The sequence below is a fragment of the Sinohyriopsis cumingii genome, chromosome 16, assembly GCF_028554795.1.
Source record: "Sinohyriopsis cumingii isolate HCF-2022 chromosome 16, ASM2855479v2, whole genome shotgun sequence".
NCBI classification, from domain to species: domain Eukaryota; kingdom Metazoa; phylum Mollusca; class Bivalvia; order Unionida; family Unionidae; genus Sinohyriopsis; species Sinohyriopsis cumingii.
The window spans coordinates 44,335,651-44,357,606 of NC_142976.1; the positions used below are offsets into that span (position 1 = coordinate 44,335,651).

The 21,956-nt window shown below is 35.5% G+C and overlaps 1 protein-coding gene across 3 annotated transcripts; it reads left to right on the forward strand.

Annotated features, from left to right (window-relative positions):
- Positions 1–257: 257 nt before the first annotated feature.
- Positions 258–20,731, forward strand: LOC149780333 (uncharacterized). 3 transcript variants are annotated; one of them, XM_089937209.1, is made up of 5 exons: positions 258–432; positions 4,421–4,448; positions 6,840–7,001; positions 9,949–10,058; positions 19,824–20,731. In XM_089937209.1, exons 1-5 carry the CDS (start codon positions 263–265, stop codon positions 20,650–20,652), a joined length of 1,299 nt encoding a protein of 432 aa, XP_089793335.1. In that variant the 5' UTR covers positions 258–262; the 3' UTR covers positions 20,653–20,731. The 3 variants fall into 3 exon arrangements, with proteins under 3 accessions (XP_089793335.1, XP_089793336.1, XP_089793337.1); XM_089937210.1 differs by having other exon boundaries at positions 297–510; XM_089937211.1 differs by having other exon boundaries at positions 297–442.
- The last annotated feature ends 1,225 nt before the right edge of the window (positions 20,732–21,956 follow it).

Consider the following 21,956-nt stretch of genomic DNA (forward strand, 5'->3'; position numbering starts at 1 on the left):
CCTTTTCCAATATAAATAACATAATTTTTGAAGTATTTTACTTTTTGTCTTGCCTCCTCTAATAGTGGACTGTGTTTTGAAGAAAATAATTGGATGCAATAATTAATTTGATTCTTCTTATTATTGACGAGTCATATAAAAACACACATAACAATTCTCAATTATGTAAGAAGTCTGCAAGCTCCACGGATAAATTGTTGGACAGGTTTACATATTGGTATCGGTGTAGTGTTGGGATTGCCATTAGTGTAGACCAACAAAGATGGCAACCTCGTTGCCGTTACACTGCTATCAAAGCAGGGTGTGTTTTATTGCGAGACAGTTAGTCAGTTTGCGGCGTTTTCATGCAGCCACAGCCTTGGGTCAGAAGCATTTCAGGGCCTCGAAACTGTCTACTTTGGAAAAAATGATCTCTAAAGGAGCGAAGGAAAAGTAATATTTTGTGCGTCTGTTACCTAATTTCGAGGCCAAATAAATACTACGGACGGGTGGAGTGGGGTAGTCTTACATGTAAGACCTTGACGCTGATATTTATGTTTTGGGTGTCAGGGTCTTACTGCCTAACTAACAGCGCTGTGTATTCAAGTCTCGGGTTCAGCCAATGTGGGTATGTGAGAAAGCTTGCCAGTAGCTTCTCTAGGGTCAGTGTGTTTTTTTCCGGGGTTTTCCCTTGTTCTTCCTCCAGCATTTATACTGGCCGGCATGTGTAGCATATCTTGTGCTGAAAAATGACGTTAAACCCTACAACAACAACATATTGTGGTTTAAGTTTATTTCTCGAGCTCTTTTCTTGACAGAATCATTAAACTACTGGTGTACCTGTGTCAATACCGCTCCCTTACCACAAAAGAAATTTGATGAATTGGCAGTTTGACAGTAGTTAGTACTGCCATCTTAAAATTCCTAAAACATTTGCCATTTTTATGTTATCATGTATATTGCTTATTATCTTTAGACATTTGATAGGCTCAGTACCATTACTCATGAATTAAATCAAAACTTGCCCTAATGGTCACCTTTATATAGCAGCCACCTAGTCTCAATGGACAATCCCATTCCTCCCTCCCCTCAATGTATTAAATGGTCACCTGCTTTTTGTGGTCAGCAGTCAGGTGTCTCCTAACTAAATGGTGGTTTCTTATTGCTTAAAGCAGTCACTTGAGTGATTTCATCCATGCAAATGAAGCATTTTCCTGAGGAAAGACATCATGTGAATTGGTGTGTGAATATGACATATCTTGCTTATATTCAACATATTCAAGTCAGTCTGCCAGTGAATCTAATCTAATCTATAATTAAATGTAATATTTGTAGAGATATACACCCCTCTCAATAATTTAGTTATGTTAGTAATTTTTTAATCCTGAAGAAAAATCCTGCTGATAGTTAATGTGTTTCATTAATATTTTAGTCAGAATTGGGGTACAAAGACAAAATGATTTAAGGTTAAAAGCACTGAGACACAAAGTTGAAATTTGGCACGAATACAGATAAGACACATATCTTGATCTTATAAAAATTTCATTGTCTTACGTAATTGCCCACATGGTCAAGCTATCTCTATTATGAGGGTAGAATTGTCACATTTACTGATTTTTTTCAACAGTTTGAGCCCCCAGGTGCAGCTTAACAATGAACTTGAATCAGATTAGATTAATTTAGTACAATCCCCTGTAGGTAAAGCTTTTAAATAAAAAAATTACAGTTGATGTTTGTAGTAGTGCTTCCTTAATTTCTGAAGAAAAGTAATCCATAATGAACAAAATAACAACTTTAAGGGCGTAAACTTCATCAGATATTGGAGATATTGAAAATCTGAACTCAGATTCAAAGTCTTCAGGTCACAAATCTTTTGCATAGTAAATTTCAGCCTGATATCTGTACAGGAAACAAGTTACAAGCATTTGAAAACCTTCCATTGTAAGCCAATGAATTTGCAAGTGAAAAAACTTTGTTATCACTTCAATTGGCCATAACTTCATAAGTAATTGGAATTTTAACCTGAAATTTTGCATGCAGCCAGCCAGCATTTGCATTGATGTACACCTGGAGAAAATTTTATGTAAATTGCTTGTGGAAAACTTCGGGATTTTCGGTTATTTTAGTATGAAATGACCCATGTGCCCAAAATGGATTGCAGTCTGAAGAAAATGAACAGATAGTCACAAAGTGATATTACATACCAGACTATTAAATATCCATCTGTATTTGAGACAGAAATGTCAACTGGCATTAAGTCATTACGTTTAAAAAATGTCAAGTAATGCATGCCAAATTCTGCAAGAACACACAACTGAAGACAAAAACTTGTGTACTTTTGATAATAAATACATGATGAGAAGATGGTTTCAGTTTAAAAGGAATTTGAAAATCTGAATCTTTTGGTTTTAACTCCATAAAGAACATATGCTGAACAGGTTGTCATTTACAAGTCATTGCCAGTTTTGTTATTGCTTTAATGAAGAGGAAAGTAGACCGTGAATGACTGATTCACAAAACTGAAAATTGAATAAATGGATAAAAACAAATCTATGAGAAAATGCGTAGCTGCCGATGCAGATATTAGGCCAAGACTTATTCTTGATGTGTTTCTGAATTATCCCCCTTGTGCTTGCAACATGAAATCATGGATTTGTGTAGAATTATCCCCTTGTGCTTGCAACATGAAATCATGGATTTGTGTAGAATTATCCCTTGTGCTTGCAACATGAAATCATAGATTTGTATAGAATTATCCCTTGTGCTTGCAACATGAAATCATAGATTTGTATAGAATTATCCCTTGTGCTTGCAACATGAAATCATAGATTTGTATAGAATTATCCCCTTGTACTTGCAACATGAAATCATGGATTTGTGTAGAGTTATCCTCTTGTGCTTGCAACATGAAATCATGGATTTGTGTAGAATTATCCCCTTGTGCTTGCAACATGAAATCATGGATTTGTGTAGAATTATCCTCTTGTGCTTGCGACATGAAATCATAGATTTGTATAGAATTATCCCTTGTGCTTGCAACATGAAATCATGGATTTGTGTAGAATTATCCCCTAGTGCTTGCAACATGAAATCATGGATTTGTGTAGAATTATTCTCATGTGCTTGCAACATGAAATTATGGGTTACAGGTGTTTGAAAAAAGGTGTCCTATCAATCAATAGGTTGACACTAACTATGCTGAGCCTAAGTCTGAGACAGCCAACTCCAGGTGCAGTATACAAGTAATACAATGCTACAGTGCTAGCTACCTCCATACCATATATATAAGCAATCACATACTACATAAAAATGAAAGAAGATAAAATATAAGTTCAGTCATCATGATTAAAACAACAATTAAACATAGGTTGTAATGAGCTTTATATCAAACTTACATAAAACAATAAAGACTTTAAATCAACATGATTTGCAAGATATACAAGCATAGTATAATATATAAATGCAAGACAAATCACACGGCACATAAATGGAGATATTAGCAAAGCACTTGTCAAACAAAAACTTATTTAAAGTGAATGTGGCATTGACTAAATCAAAGCACAGAATAGGACCTGGACGAGTAAGATCAAGGTTCCCCACACCCCGTCCCCTTAAAACTACTAAACGTAGGCATCTTAAATTAAAAATAAGTGCTGATTAGTATTAAAAGTAGATAGAAAGTTTGTAGATTAATTGCCATTGTAATGTCAAGCAAGTGTATATGCTTTAAGGATGTGGCTATGAACAGATTCTATGTTGTGGGTGGCTCTGAACAGATTCTATGTTATGGATTAGGCCAAAGTCCCAATGGGGCTTGGAGTGATCCTGAGGACAATAGTACAATGCTGGCTGAACAAATGACTTGTCAGTTTTTATGCAGAGAAAGTAATATATATATATTCCTGGAAAGAAGATAAATCATACCAACTTTAATAGACAATGTAACAACTGTGTTCTCCATGCTTTTCTTTCTCTACTATATTTAAAATATGTGAACAAAGCTGACACATCTCAACTACCCTTGCAAGAATTATCAGGCTGACTTGGGCCTTTTGTTGCTTGGTAAAACCAGAATCGTACATTTTATTTTTACATGATCACAAGATATGTTGCTCTGATTAATACCGTTTGATTAATAACATATTGAAAGACCAATTCTGATTATTATTTTATTATGCAGAGACATTATCAGTCCAATTCTTTCAAATGCAGTTTTTTAAAAATATTCCCTCTCATTCCATGTTGGTGAGAGAATATTTCTAAGAATTTGCTGGGATCAGTGGGATTTTAAATACCGTATTAATTTAAAGAAAGATTAATAGACTTTATGATTGATATCATTTCTTTTATAACCTTTCATTTAAAATATTCACTTTTAAATGATTTAATTGCCTTATTTAATAAATTAATTAGCTGATATTATTTTCTGTACATTTTTCAGGAAGAAAATATGGTACCATGTGCCTGCTGTGAGTTCCCTTTGCCATTTTAATAGTCTGAATATACCTCCCTGTTTGTTTATATGCCTTTACGAATTTAAAAGATGAAATGCACAAATGAAATAAAAGAGGCACATGACATAGTTCATTTATTGATTTATAATTTCAAACCTGATTATGCCCAGGTGGGACCTTATTGCCTGCACATTTCATTCCAAACAGAAATCTTCAGTGTAGAAGACGACCTGTTCTCCAGTCATTTCCAGTTCCTGGATAAGTCCATTTTCAGTGAAGGGGTGTATGCATGACTACACATGTATGTACGTAGAAAGAAAATACTATGTTGTTTGCTTCTTCTGATGTTTACAATGTTGAATCAGGCAAAGGAAAGGAATGACAATTACAGATTTGCCTTTCACGTGGATTTAACAAGGGGGGACAATTTCTGTGTACATGAGTACAAAAGATATAACTCTAAATTCTCAACATTATGGTAATTTATGGAATTATATAGCAGTTACTGAATAGGATGAACTACGTCACAATATTGTCTGTGGAAATCAACTTGCCCGTAGTGTTTGCAACATGGTGCCATGTTAGTATGGAAAGTCAATTAGGCGCAAAAGGTGCAGAGAATGCGAGTGTTCAAAAGGTGCAGAGAATGCAGTGTTAGGGCCACTCTGGTAACATTCAGGTTTGAAATTATAAATCAGTGAATGAATTGACTAAGTTCTGTGCACTTTTATCACATTAAAGTTTGCTATTATTGAAACCAGTGGGGGGGGTACAAACAGACGGGGAGGTGTAGTCAGACTACAGCTATTTTGCCATAAAATTATCACTGTGCCTTCTTTGAGTCTCTTCCCTGAATCATTATGTTTAATTTAATTCTAATATATTCACAATACTTTAAATAACTGGCATTCTAGGTTAACTGATGCATTCATACTTTAATTTGTGTATTCACATTATTTATAACAAGTTTAAAGTACGTACTTTCATGCGTTCTTTTATTCATTATTTACTTACAATCAGAGACTTTGAGTTTTGGAGGCCATTTGAACTTCCAATGCAGAAAGCCTTTATATTGAGGCAAATGAACCATGGCCATTTTGACAATCTTTTTATTGCCATTATGAGGCAAATGAACCATGGCCATTTTGACAATCTTTTTATTGCCATTACGAGGCAAATGAACCATGGCCATTTTGACAATCTATTTTGTTGCCATTCCTCCTGAACAGATGATCATATCAACATGGTGTTTTCACTAAAAGACTTAATATGATGTCTGTCCACAGTGGCCACTTTGAAAATCTTGTTATTCTACACCTTTTGAACAAATCTTCATATCAGCACAGGGTTGCCTCTGAAAGATTTCTTGTGAGGTTTAGTGGGTCCTGCATGAAGATACTGCTGACCTCCAGTATGGCTACCATCTTAAACACTATGCCAGTCTGACATCCAGTATGTTTACCATTACAGCTATATTGAAAGTTTTGTTACAGCTAAGCCTCCTAAATGGACGGCCACGTCGACATGGGGCTTTCACCAGAAGCCTTTTTTTATGATATTCTTCTTTATTGAAGACATGGGGTATTACATATACCAGAAGACGTCTAAAGAATTCTGGTTGCTTCAGAATAAAAATGGTGTGAATCTGACCCCCATTATGGCCACCATCTTATCTGTGCTCCTCCTGAATGCATGGTCATATTGATATGGGATTTTCATCTGAAAGGGTGTTATTGTAGAATATTGTACTCATAATCCAAGTCATGGGTTCAGCCCGGGTCATATGCCTCCCTGGGAAAGGCACTATCTTACATTTCCATGTAATGATATAGACTGTAACAGATGAAAAGTCCCATTAAAACAATATAGTTAGTCCTAAGTGAAAATGATTCGAAGTTGATATCCAGTAGGGCCATCTTGAAAATCTTTTTCAAAAGCCTTGTGATATCTTCTTGGTCTTAAATTAAAATGGTGTGGATTTTACATCCAATGTGGCCACCGTGGTGACTGTGTTGAAAATCTTATTGTTTAAGAATATCAGAGATAGTTTGAACACTAAGGAGATGAAATGAAGAAACAATCGTACAATAGCTTCCTGGAATTTGTTTTTGGCAGTAGAGCATCAGTCCCATTATGGGACTCTTGTTTACCTTTACCATAAATTTTATATAGTTTTAAAAGAATTGTTAGATCTTTAACTTTTATCTTGTTGGAATACATGTTTAATTTTGTATTTAGAAGCCTTTTTGCTGAAGATTTCAGCAACTACTGGTATATTTACTAACACTATGCACCAAGTAGCCATAAGTATGCTGTTGTACTGTAAACCCTATGCACACTACCCTGTCATTCATAATATCTTCATATTAAAAGATCATTTTTATATGTTTTTGTCATGTCTTACAGCCAAATGTGGCAGGTATTATCCCAAAAGAGAGAAAAATATCAGCAGGGTCCATGAGACGAGCAGTTCATGTTAGTCACGTGTTATACAACTACGTCACACAGATCATTAACAGTGGAGAGCTGGATCCCAAACTTGGTGATGGGAAGATCATGATATCACAGGTGTGCATGAAATTAGTGATAGGATGGAGGAAGGAGTTTTGTATGCTGGGATATACATGTGGTATCAGATCTTTGTCTGCACTATTTGCACTTGGTGGCACTTTATGCAAAAGAAAAATATGCTGGGATATACATGTGGTATCAGATCTTTGTTTGCGCTTCGTGGCATTTTATGCAAAAGAAAAATATTGTAAATGCTTTTTGTAATCATACATGGATTTCTGATTTCATGAAGATGGATTTATAATCAGACACAAAATATGATTTGTCTAAATAATGTTGTTGTTGTTGTGGGGTTTAACGCCATTTTTCAGCACGATAGGCTATACCTGGCGGCCAGTATTAATGGTGGAGGAAGAACCCGGAAAACCCCGGAAAGAACCACCGACCCACGAGAAGCTACTGGCAAGCTTTCTCACATGCCCACATTGGCTGAATCTTAGACTCGAACCGCTGCAGACAGAGGTGAGATGGCAGTGATCCGTAACGAAGAGCGCTTTAGACCACTCGGCCACTCGGGGCCCCTCTAAATAATGATAAATAATTGATGAAGTTCAGTTATCCCACCTTTATTCTCATCTGTGGGTTTGTATGAAAATGTGTTGACTGTTTACTGTACAGAAACATGCTTACATGTACATATCCATTTTTCTATCATTCCATAATTTACCTCACCTGGATTTAAGGCCAGGTGAAGTCATTGTATGATTTTTAGTCCATCATGCACTGTCTATTTAATTGACATTTCTGAAACAGCACATATTAGAATTTGACCAAAATTTGAAGAAAACCATACCCTCATTAATCCCATTCAAAAACCATACCCTCATTAATCCCATTTAAAACCATACCCTCATTAATCCCATTCAAAATCACACCCTCATTAATCCCATTTAAAACCATACCGTCATTAATCCCATTCAAAACCATACCCTCATTAATCCCATTTAAAACCATACCCTCATTAATCCCATTCAAAATCACACCCTCATTAATCCCATTCAAAATCACACCCTCATTAATCCCATTAAAACCATACCCTCATTAATCCCATTCAAAATCACACCCTCATTAATCCCATTTAAAACCATACCCTCATTATTCCCATTCAAAACCATACCCTCATTGTTCCCATTGAAAAGCCATACCCTCATTAATCCCATTGAAAATCACACCCTCATTAATCCCATTTAAAACCATACCCTCATTAATCCCATTCAAAAACCATGCCCTCATTAATCCCATTTAAAACCATACCCTCATTAATTCCATTCAAAATCACACCCTCATTAATCCCATTCAAAATCACACCCTCATTAATCCCATTCAAAACCATACCCTCATTAATCCCATTCAAAACCATACCCTCATTAATCCCATTCAAAACCATACCCTCATTAATCCCATTCAAAACCATACCCTCACTATTCCCATTCAAAACCATACCCTCACTATTCCCATTCAAAACCATACCCTTATTAATCCCATTCAAAACCATACCCTCATTAATCCCATTCAAAACCATACCCTCATTAATCCCATTTAAAACCATACCCTCATTAATCCCATTCAAAACCATACCCTCATTAATCCCATTCAAAATCACACCCTCATTAATCCCATTTAAAACCATACCCTCATTAATCCCATTCAGAATCACACCCTCATTAATCCCATTCAAAATCACACCCTCATTAATCCCATTAAAACCATACCCTCATTAATCCCATTCAAAATCACACCCTCATTAATCCCATTTAAAACCATACCCTCATTATTCCCATTCAAAACCATACCCTCATTGTTCCCATTGAAAAACCATACCCTCATTAATCCCATTCAAAATCACACCCTCATTAATCCCATTTAAAACCATACCCTCATTAATCCCATTCAAAAACCATGCCCTCATTAATCCCATTTAAAACCATACCCTCATTAATTCCATTCAAAATCACACCCTCATTAATCCCATTCAAAATCACACCCTCATTAATCCCATTCAAAACCATACCCTCATTAATCCCATTCAAAACCATATCCTCATTAATCCCATTCAAAACCATACCCTCATTAATCCCATTAAAAACCATACCCTCATTATTTCCATTCAAAACCATACCCTTATTAATCCCATTCAAAACCATACTCTCATTAATCCCATTCAAAACCATACCCTCATTAATCCCATTTAAAACCATACCCTCATTAATCCCATTCAAAACCATACCCTCATTAATCCCATTCAAAATCACACCCTCATTAATCCCATTCAAAACCATACCCTCATTAATCCCATTCAAAACCATACCCTCATTAATCCCATTCAAAACCATACCCTCATTAATCCCATTCAAAACCATACCCTCATTAATCCCATTTACATTTTGTTCAGATGCTGCAGATTGCCATCATAAATATGACCATCATTACTAAACATAGGAACAACTTCTCACCAACTGCTCAACAGCATTTTTGTCTAAATTTAGCACATATCATATTGGCATGAAGGTCTTTAAAATTATTCAGATGGTACTGATCTGCACTCAAACATGGCCAGTGTTGCTACAAATAAAAAAATATTTTGAACATATCAAAAGCAGCTGAACAAAATTTGACAAAGAGCATCCTGGCATTGGTGGCTTTCAAGATTAAATAAATGATGCAGCTATGTGGCAAATTGAATTAGGCCCTCATGGGTATCTTGTTTTGAGACTCAGCCGTATTTAAAGATGGATCGTTGCATAAAATTTATGATAATCCCAAACAAAAATAAAATCAAAAATTCGTAAGCTTTAAGCTGTTGTACAATCTTCTAACGAATTATTTATCTGGTACAGTTTTCAACATACATGAAAAAATAAGGTATGCATCACTATTTTATCATGCAGGTTGGAAAAAAAGCAAAATTTTAAAATTATAAGAAATAGTAATGTTAATTTTTTAGGTAAAAGTTGTTCCAGATTTCAGTTCTGTCAATGTATACTGGCTGGTTAGTGGTACAGGAGAAGATGAGGAACTAGAACAACTATTGAAGCAGAGGGCAGGAAAGCTAAGGTACCTACATTTCACCAGTTTTCCTCAAAAGAATTTCAGGAAATCGATTTCTTGATTCATGTCTTGTGCAAAGTTTTCTGGTTTGATGGGCAAAAAGTTTTTTCCTTTTTTGATTAATTCTTGATTTCAATTTGCAAGATGCACCATTTTCAATCCCAATCTCAGACATTAATACTCGAGGTATTTTTCATACAACTTTCTCGGATTTGGAAAGAACCTAAAAAAGTTTTTGGTTGAGTAGTCTCAATATAGGGCTGTATAATTTGCAACAATTTTATGAAACAAAATTAGATTTTGATCTTTCTTTAAATCAATTTATGGTCACAAAGTTTGTGATGATTTTCATCAGTAAGTTTGAAATGTAGAAAATTACGGTTGAAATATTGTTCATGTTTTTAATATATTTTCACATTTAGTTATATTTACATGTGAAAATACAAGATTTTCTGTCATGCTATGCGATGCTTGCTTGTGCCTATAGAAGTGATACTTGCGGCAAGAAACTCAAGCATTTTTTGAGCTTGTGCAATAAATGGAAAACTGCATCGCCGAATTTACCGTATATATTGGGACACAATAAAATAATAATTATTTTTTCCTGTCCCAGAACTTACAGTGAAACTTTTTTGTCCCAGAACTTATGGTGAAACTTTTTTTCACCTAGGTCAAATGTCCTAAGACTTAAGAAACAAAATTTGTATTGCATTTTTGCTCATCCCCCAATGCATGTTGCAATAAAATAGATAAAGAAAACGCTTATTTGATAATAAAAAGAAAGAAACTAACCTTGTATTGTTATAATTTTATTTCTTCTTTATTTCTACATGAGAATTAAAGAATAAAATATATCAACAGAATCTGTATATGTAGTATAGGTTTCCATACTGTAGTGTGTATTATGTCTGATAACATGCCACGTCATTCAGTGACATGAACATTGAGAAACAAATTGTGTTTTGTTGTGCTCAAAGGTTTGAATATGTTATCTGACTGAAAACTGGCTCCAACAAAATTGCAAACAAGAGGGAAATAATTGATATCTTGAAGACAGCTGTCATTCATGCATGACACGGTGTTGGGTGCAAAATAATCAAGATTGAATTATATCCAGGTCTACTGTATGACAGTATCTTGCAAATAAAAAATTATTTGGAAACACATTTACTTGAGTATAAGTGACAATCTTTTTGCCAGCATGGGATACAAAAGTGTCATTACTATTTACCAGCAGACATCAATGCTGCTTTGTGTTAATTAATACTACAGATGCTAACACATAGAAGCCCGGGTAGTGAATAAACACAACTGGCAACGAGCAATAAACTCGTTCATTGAACTTACCGAAAGGACATCAAAGACAAAGGTTATTTTTATTACAAAGCAAGCCGACCTAAGAAACCAACTTTGGTTACTTTTTTTATTTTTAAGGATATCAATACAAATGTTATTTTTTTGCAAAGCAAGCTGACCTTGGAAGCCGACTGTGGATTCTTTTAAGTGTGTCGATTTAAAAAAAAAAAGAATATACAAAGATGGCCGAGATATGGAAGCTACCTTTGGTTCCTTTTCACCGGTGTTCACGATAATTTTTAAAATAAATTGAAACAATAGAACAATTTTTTAATTGACACAGTATAGTGCTTCATGCACATACATCAATAACCCAGACGATTTGGAGAAAATAAATTTGTGTGATGAATTCATAAAGATCAGAAGAGAAGTAGATGATTTTGCAGACAATATGGTCATTAACATGAATGAGATTCTAGTGTACTTGGATCACATTCCTGGATAGACTGGCGATAAGATGGGGGTCAAAAGTGAGAATTAGACTGGTGCAGATTTGAAAAAAAATCTGACTTTAGTCCTTGCAGTTTCTGCTTCAGGTAAATGTGTGTATGGTTTGGATTTTTAACGTAACTTTAACAATTCTTAAGTCATATCACTACGATATCTGCAGTGTGGCAGTTTATAGAGATGTCTAGCACTGAGGCATAATGCCACAGTCACATTATCCTGACACCAGACCGACCAGTCCTAACACTAACTGCTTAATGCTGAGCACCAAGCAAGGCAGCTGTTAGTACCATTTGTATAAGTCTTTGTTATGACTCAGCCGGGGATCGAACACATGACCTCCCACATCTTAGGTGGATGCTCTAACCACTAGGCCACCGGATCGGTCCCGATTCAGGTGATGTGTTGCCACTAACAATTTTTCACAGTATAAGGAAGCTGAAAAAAATATTCATGCACTGAATGAATGGATCATATGTGTGCAGGAGAAGGTTTATGTTGCTGAAATGCTGCTGCAGTGGATTAAAGAGTTTTATCACAAGTACAATTTTATATTTTTTTAACTAAATTTTAGTTGGAGTGCATTTTCCAACATGTAATTTTAAATTGATTTAAAAGGTGTACCACAACTTATGACTCAAAATACATACAGAGCACAGAGAAATTACTTTAAAAATTAATTTATGGTGTCCCAACAAATACAATGTCCCAACTTATATGGTAAATATGATTCCTTCTATTCATGTAAAATTAGTTTTTGCCTAAGATATTAAACTTGTCAGCATTTGGTTCTTTCCAAATTTATGTCTCCATGACAAAAATGCATGCTACATTAATCTGTAGGACTTACTTTTGTGGTTAGATATCGTAAAATGCCAAACCTAGCATTCACTCAAATTGTTGATATGATCATCCAATGGATACAGTTGAAATTTAGGTGGACTTACAAATAGGAGTTAGTTTGCTGAAGGGTAAACATAATCTTGTTTCAGTACTGAAGCAAGAAGAAAATTTTCTTTTCCTGCATGTAATACCAGATATATTTAATCTAGTTGGGGAAAAAAAACCTGATATAAATTTTTTATTTTGTGTTATCTGTTTAATCAGTCTTGTATGGCCATACATGTGGGGAATAAACAAAATTAAAATGTATCTGTTAAAAATTTATGAAAGAAAGTAGTGAATGTAATATCTGACATAGCTGGTAAATGTAACAAGACCCCCCCCCCCCCCGATAAATATTGTATGCAGTAAAAATCTAGAAAATAAATAATCCAGATTTAGTGTAATGCATTTAACTGCAGCAATATACATAATCATTGTGGATCAATAAATACAACCAAATGTTGGTATACTGAAATTATTTTAAGTTTATTTTATTAATTTCATTATTTGAGATATGTTAGGCTTTAAACGTTTTTTTAAATTTTTTAAATAATTCTCTAATAATACACAGAGCAGTATGATTTTACCCTTTGTTGAGCCTCTTGTTTGCATGACCCATGCATGAACTCATGATACATACAGGGTCAAAATGGAGGCTGCAAAATGGCAGTTATGGTTATCTATTGATGTTTGTAAGAATGACTTCCAGTTAAGTGTTACTGTTGTATTCCATTTAATTTTTGGTACATCAGTACCTGATTGATGTTACCTGACATCCATATTTAATGAGAGATCAGTCCTAAAATGTTGTCATAAATAGTAAATACAGTTTTTAAAAAAGCACCATAGAGCTATAATAAAGAGGGTGTTTTTGTTAGATACATTAGAATGATGTTATTGTTGTCGAACCCACTCAGATGGAGGTGAGATAGCAGTGATTCGTAATTGAAAACGCTTTAGACCACTCGGGGCCACAATTCAGTATGGTGAATATAAGCAGGATGAGGCATGTTAAGATGTCAGTTTTTGCCATTTTTTTTTAAAACAAGCACTTCCTTGCAGACAGACATACAGTATGTTTGAGTAATAGCTTTGAGCAGTAAGAAGTTACTGGTTGGTTATAAAAACACCTAGTCATTGACCATGGAAAGTGAGTGACTATTTAATACATGACTTTTATAGAGGAGATTCGATAGGGGAGAGAGGAATGGCCTTTAAGAGCAGGCAACTACTAAATAAAGATGCCTGTTACAACAATTGAAAAATGCAATACCTCCATCCTTTCAACCAGAGTAAAACTGGCATGCTGACCACATAAAAGGTCTTGAAGAAATCAACTTGGCCACAGTCAAAATGACTGGATTTGAATGCTTATGGGCTGATCAGTAACGACTTACAATTATTGAATCTTCAAAGTTTAAGTTGGTTTTTCATGGGTTTTGTTGTTGTTGATTCAATAGCACATCAGCACAATTGTGACTATGGTGGAGCACAAAGTAGGTACACATATAGTAAAAACGATAAAGGCATCAACCTTGCTGAAAACCCAAGAAAGTCTAATCTCTCCAATCAAAGTAAATGTGCCCCATGAGACAAAAGATAACAGGTAACAATGTTGCAGATACTCCCTTGTAATGGCTGACAAAACAATGAAAGGGTAAAATCCTTAAAATACAAGGTCAAAACTGTTATCATGTTTAAACTGCACACTTGTACAGAACGTTTGAAACCAGATCTGGAACATTATCACTGGACACCTTCCATGGCAAACATTGCTTAATTATTTGCAGGGGGTATGCATTGGGCCTATTCTATATTCCCAAGCTTGCAGAAGAACAGAATTAAGTCTTCAGGGATGGTCCTGGCTTTTAAAAAGATGTCGCCAAAAAAATCGTCAACCTCAATATTTTGTCGCCAATTTTCAAAAAGTGTCGCCAGGACAAGTAGTGTACATTTTTTGAAGTGTTAATTTAGTCTATTAATGTAACAGGCAATGAAAATTACAAAAGATGGGTTAGTTAATACTCTAATTACAATAAGCATTAACAAAATGTTACAAAGTGTTATATGAAGATCCGTCGCGATTTTAGGGCTGCCAACTTGATGAATGCAGTTTCAAAGTCTAATTTTTCACATCTGTACATGTTGATTCTCATTAAATTCTCAAGAGATGAAATGCAGAGTTTATTTCTGATGTCAGTTTTTATGAGGTTCATCTTACTGAATCCATGTTCACAGTCTAAAGTGCTGACAGGTGACACCAGTAGTCTCTCTGCAGCCCCCACCCCCTTCTCCCCCTTATGGCTAGCTTCACAAAGCTTGAAGTGAATTGCTTCCTAAATCCCAAGAATGATCACTGAATGCTGTATAAATTTTCTCGACAAGCAAACTAGGATCTCCATTCCCACGAATGAAACTTACATGAGTCAACACCTGGCAATATTGGACCGTATATATAAGCATAAATTCACACCCACTTTAGGGATTCTTTCGCTCCTGTATTTTGAGAAATAAATAATTATTATTAATTATGCAAAACTGTTTTTTTTTTTTTTTGCTATTTCTTGTTGCGGAGTTTAAGTCTCTGCAGCCATAACACGGATTGATGGCAAAAGGAAAAGATCAATGAGTAAAATGCTGCACTGGCGACAGATATAATTGTGATTGAGATTTTTTCCATTTGCTTTGTATTTATACGCAATAGTCGGTACTTCAAAGGTTATTAGTTTTCTATGAAGGTTCAGCAAAACTATTGTATTGGTGTATGGAAAAAAAAAAAAACAACAACAGAAGGATTAGCCATTCAATTAATTGTATCTGTTCTATTCGCGTCTTCAGAAGTCGGTCAGTTGTAGGTATAGTTCGGTAGCATGATTGTATCACAGCATACATTACTCAGCCCAGATGTCAACATAAGCAGATTATGATGTAACAATGCACTCTAAAGATGGGGTTGTCAATACGAACAAAGGATCGTTTGTGTAACAGATTGATTCCAATGCATTGCTTAGTCAAGTTTGTGGCTTCCTTTCATTCTCCCTTTTAATTTATCCAGTCAAAATCCATGATTGTATGTACAAATTAAATAACCAAAAAGTCTGTTGCCAAAAAATCGCCAGATGGGACATTTTTGTCGCCAATAAGGAAAAAAAATCGCAATTTGCGACATTGGCGAAGCCCAGGACGATCCCTGGTCTTGATGTTGACATGTCCATCTTAAAGCTGGGGTGTTATGGTATGGCTTAGTCCATCTGCTCATCAGTTTTTGTTCTTTAGCATACAACTTTGTAATGGTTAGAGAGATTTTCATGAAACCATGAAACATTTCTCAAGTATATATCAAGACCAGATATACCATGGCTGGACATGTACCATAGACATGTCCCCAGCCTCAAGGTCAAACTAATGACAAGGGAAAATTTAATCCTGTGACTTGTATCCCTGTCTGCAGTACAACTTTTATCCTCTTTAGATATTAAAATGAAACTTTGCCCAAGTATATATAATGACTTTTATCCCATAGGATACCTCTTGCCTCAAGGTCATGGAAGAATGTTATTATGTGACCTTTATCTATTTATAACCAGTTATATATCATGACTTGACAGTGTCACATACCGTAGCCATGCCCTTTGTCTCAAAGGGAATATAGATGAGTGACCTCTATCCATGTATAACATATGAACCACTGAAGATATATTAATCTTTAGCCTTAATCTATTATATATCTTGATATTGTTTCATGTATTAAGTCATACCATTTGCCCCTAAGTCAAGGTCATGAAAAAGGTAGTGTAAGCTAGTAGCTTGTTTCTTCATCTAGGCTGTCACTTTTGAACCACTACAAATAATTTCTTGAAGCTTTTCCCAGCTACAGACTTTATCACACAGCAGTCAGTCAAGACCCTGGCTCCAAAGTTAATGTCATTAGTACGGTCAAGGTCATAAGATGGGCATATCATGTTTTATGTGGTAATCTTGATTTAGTTATCAGCCAGTTTTTAGTGTCAAAAGCAATTGAAAGCTTTATGATTGATCAAGATAGCCATATTGTGCTGTTTAATGGAGTAAATGATTTTTATATTTGTGTCATCTATGTTGGGATGTGGAAAACATTCTAACTTTTTGTTCCTGTGTGTGTTCGTTCTTTATGCCATCAATATCTTCATTCCTTTAAAACTACACTGAGGAAAAATTATGTGCATATGTCTTCATGAAAGTAACTCAACCATATTAAAACTTGTTATGAATATGATCTAATTTTCATGGGTTTGGGACTATGTACTTTTAGCCATTTGTTCCATAGCATATTAACCCCTGGAGAAATTTGTTGTTTTTGCCTGAAATTCAAGTAGGAAACACATTTTGAAAGCTATTTCTGAATACATCCTAATACATTCCAAGTGATCTTCCAATAACCTAATGCCAAGTTATGTTAGAAACATCGTTTTTCATTGGATATTTGGCTCACGCATGAGCAGAAGGGTAAAAGTTGGAGTTCTTTTTTTTTTGTGCTTAACAGACCCATATATTTCGTATCGAGACCACTCTTTATTCCAGATGCCCATCTTATCCTACTTTTTGCAGAGGTTCATCTGTCTGCAATTCATACCAGTCTGACTTAGATGTGAGACCAAAAAGTCTAAAATCCTGACACAAAATTGGATTCCAACCACAGGCAAATTTTGTGTGGAAGAAAATTGAGTCCAAAAGTTGAGGTTTTTCCCTCTGTATTTTGTAGTGCAACTAGAACTTCCAGATTATTTGGTATCATTGTGGAGCTACATCTGTCTACCTTTCTATAACACCACCCACTTTAGTGTATCTTACATGACCTTGACACTACTGAGTTGGCAGTAGGCTACTACCTCCTGCCACAGTAACTCGTCGCCAGGGGTTAACGTGTTAAACCCTCAATATTTTGGACCTTATTTCACCTACATTTGAGGAAGCTGTGGTAGTTCAGTCAGTAAAGCATCAGCTTAGAATGCAAGGGTCGTTGATTCACTATAAACCCAGACCAGCCTGGGTAGGCTGCTTAGAGTGCACCCTTTTGTTTGCAGGACGTTGTCAATAATGTGCTCAAAATGCTTTTTGAAAAAACAAAAAGCAACATTACCTGCAATCCTAATAGCTGAATCTCATAGGAAGTAACTCAACCATACCCAGACTTGGCCAATATCACCAAATTTTCATGCTTGAGTGACTTTTTAACCACTCATTACACCTTCAGTATTGCATGCTTATTTAATCTACTCTAAATGGTATGTGGATACATAAATGAATGGAACATGACCATACAAAAACTGAATAAATGTGACCTATTTTTCACGCTCGAGTTACTTGTAGTTGCATCTGTTTTTTTCCTCTTTTTTTAAAAATGATATTTTACACGTTTTTTAAAAATGATATTTTACACACTTATGAAAATTGGTATGTCAGTACATCTTTATGAAAGTTACTCATGCATACCAAAACCAGGTCACTGTCACCCAATTTTCACACAAGTAAGTCTATTGTATTTTCATGTATCGACTTCCATTCAGTGAAGGGACCCTGAGTGTCCGAGTGTCTAAAGCGCTCGCCGTGATGGATCATTGCCATCTCACCTCTGTCTGCATGGGTTCAAGTCACGGGCTCGGGCAAAGTGGGTATGTGAGAAAGCTTGCCGGTAGCTTCTCAATGGTCGGTGGTTCTTTCCGGGGTTTTCCCAGGTTCTTCATCATTTGTACTGGCCACCATGTATAGCCTATCTTTTGCTGAAAAGTGGCATTAAATCCTATAACAACAACAAAATTCCATTCAGTGAAACAAGCTTTCTTATGTGAAATTTAGGCAACATATTATGCACCACCAGTTTTTTGGGGCAATTCTTTTTATGTACATTTTTTAAACTTTAATATCTAAGCATCACCATATAGCTAGTATTGTGCTGATGTGCTATTAAACTCTAATACATGTAGATCCATTGTATTTTTTGTAATTTATTCATTAGACACTCAATACCTTTTGTTTCTATTCCACATACACTAATGAAAGTTGGTATGTGAATACAGCTCAACAAAAGTAACTAAAACATACCAAAATCTAGGTCAGTGTGACCCAATTTTCAAGCTTGAGTGACTTTGGTATTTTCAGCTGTCCACTAAACTCAATGTGTTTAACCAGTACTCATGAAACATGTCATCTAAATGCATCTTAAAGAGGGTAACTACAACATCCCAACAGCTAGGTCAGTTTGATATCATTTTTGTGCTCAAGCGGCTTCATTTGTGCCTTCATTATCTTGGACCCAAGTTATTTACCTATGCTCATGAAAATTGATATTTGGATGCATCTCAGCAAGGGCTAACATTTTTTGCAATGCTTGTTCCCAGATGTTTTGAATAAAATAGATGCTGTGCCCTGGTCCTGTGGCACCCAAGTGCCAACATTTCACTGAAGTCATACCAAGCATGTAATGCAGTACATAATATTCTGTACAGCACTTGGTATGGTGGTCAAATATATTTTCCTATTATATCCTATTGTTTCATTCCTCATTTCTTTATACTTTTTGTCTACATACATTAGTATAATGTAATGATTCAGCAGAAACCGAGTTTGCCAGAATTTTTGTGGGTAAAAATAGCTGCATCCAAAGATCAAAAACATGGGCCTGCGACTTTTGGCTGAAAGAAACGAATGTTCAGCTCCTGCTGAACATTACATAGCGTTGTGCTTCTAGCATTTGTGCTCCAAGTGTGTTCCTTTTGGCAAGTAAATTCATCATAATGAGTACATGCTTTGTCATATTATTTAAGTCTTATTGTATATCGTTCATATGGAAAATATTTTTGTGTCAATTTTGTACGGTAAACTGACATCCATGCAACATACAATAAAACCTTGAACACCTGGCCACTCTAACTTGTCCTTCTTTGCATTCTGGTCATCTATTTCAGTCTGAATAATACTAATCAAACCTTTGTAAACTGGCCACCTTTATAACACAAATTTGTTACTCCCAATAGCATTCAGTTTTGTGAAGTTTTATTGTATTCCATTTAAAATTAACATCTATATCCTTTATTGCTTTTTCAGGCATCTGCTGACAACATATCACACCCTAGGTATTGTTCCTCCTGTAACGTTTGTACGTGACAGGTCATTAGTTAACGTCAGGGAGGTGGAGAGACTTCTTAAGATTGCTGATTATGGGCCTGATGAAAAATTTGAAGAAACTGAAGAAATCCCCCCCAAGGTTACCAAGGAAAGAAAAATTGCACGTCTGCATCTATTAGGCCAAGAGTTTTCAGAGAATTGGGCTGATTTTAACACCTCAGACACTCGAACAGAAGTGACTTATTTAGGAGGAAGAGGTGCATTAGAAACAGATAGCTCTAAATTGGAAGTTAATGATATGTCTGAAAGTAATCAGGCAGTTGAGAAAGTGAACATGCAGAATGGAAATATGCATTCTGATTCAGTGGGTCGTAAAACAATTTCTTTGGAACATTCTACAAATAGTTATGATGTTAAGTCAAATTCTGGTGCAGATGTGAACATTAATTTCCGACAAGACTTATATGGACTTCATCATGACTTGATCATGAACAAAATTGTTGTTGCTAAGCAGAAATGCACTAGACAAAGGTTGGATGATGCAGAACCTGTGACCTTGTCTACTGAACAAGAAACTCGAAAACCAGTTACAAGCATGTATTCCAAAAATACTGAAAGGATTGTTAAGAAGGACATGTGGCATTTGTCCTCTCTTGAAAGAGATATTGTGCTGAAGGGTTTGAATGACAAGTCTTCAGATGATATACGGCCTTATGTTAGTCAAAAGGAACTCGACTACTACAGTGATGACTATAGTGATAACAATTACAGCAGTGATGATGATGATGATGATAATGGGAGACAATGATCATTTACATTAAGTGAAAACAGACATGGAAGCAGATCATTGAAAATCAAAGATAAATTTTTTCTTTCCCAGTTTCTAAGCATGTTGTTTTGTTTTTATTCACATTTAGTTTTGTTTTCAAACTGCTGTTTCCTCCTCAAATACATTACATGATTGTAACAAGTTAGAACATGGAAAATCCAGCCCTCCCAAGCGATAAACAACTTATCACATCGTTAGGTTATTTTGGCAATAAAAGTGCTACATGTTATCAGCTTACCAAGATGGATGTCAGATGAGATTAGTCTCCCCTTGGATAGCAGGATTGGTGCTAAATCCCATCATTTGCCAGTTATTAATTACACTGATGGCTATTCAGCATACTTTCTCTCAAGGCAGAGAAACAGATCTCCTTTAAAATCAATCCTCTGTACCACAGTTTGCTAACTTTTTTGACTTTTTGAGGAAAAGAAGTTAGCCCTGATCACAGTCAAGAGCTCCTGCTTCATAATTTCTAACATATTTTCACATCATTGAAGCGATTAAATACATGTTGACCAGAACAGTGATTTCTCCAACATTCTAGCTAATTTTTGTTTGTTCTGACCAAAGACCTTGGCTTTTTGTCTGAACTAGAACCCCCCATGGATTTTGACATGGTTAAAACAAAGCACCCTTTTAATCACTGTCAAAACTCTTGCTGACTCAGCTTTCATACACGACCTGCTTTTAGTCAACGTAGCCTTAGAAGACAAAATGTTAAATTCATGCCTTATCAGTCAACCAATTGTGCAATGATAGTTTGGCATCTCTGGCAATGGCTTCTGGTTTCATTTTTATGAACAGGCTCCAACTCTTGGAGAATTGGCCTTTCATTTGGAAAGTGCCATCTTATTTGGACTCATCTTTCCAAAGGCATATTTAGGACCCAGTCAGGGCATTGAATTGGTACCTTAAATCTACCAAGCTGATCAGAAAAGTGAGATTTTACCACTCAAAGAAGGACAATATATATGCTTATAATTGTTTATCATTGATTTGTTGGTTATTTACTCAGCTAAAAATGGAGCCAATCCAAGACCATATGAATTACTTATGAGATTCGGATGAGATTTGCATGAGATTTGGACAGTTACTACAGCATAGCATGAGCTAAACTGACGTGAGGTGGGTGGGTGAGGGTGGTCTGATATACATTCTATAGGTTCCATCCGAGAGACCTTTCATTCTAAGGGCTCAATATGTACTTTTGGGGACTTAAAAAACTAATTTAAATTGCATAATATTTGCATGCTATTATTGTGTTGCTGTATCATGTTCCCAAT

Bases quoted from the DNA above. Each gene is read 5' to 3' on its own strand.
- LOC149780333 (XM_089937209.1), top strand. From the start codon at position 263: ATGGCAACCTCGTTGCCGTTACACTGCTATCAAAGCAGGGTGTGTTTT. The intron at 4,449-6,839 runs GTGAGTTCCCTT...CATGTCTTACAG, and splicing joins TATGGTACCATGTGCCTGCT to CCAAATGTGGCAGGTATTAT. The intron at 10,059-19,823 runs GTACCTACATTT...TTGCTTTTTCAG, and splicing joins CAGAGGGCAGGAAAGCTAAG to GCATCTGCTGACAACATATC.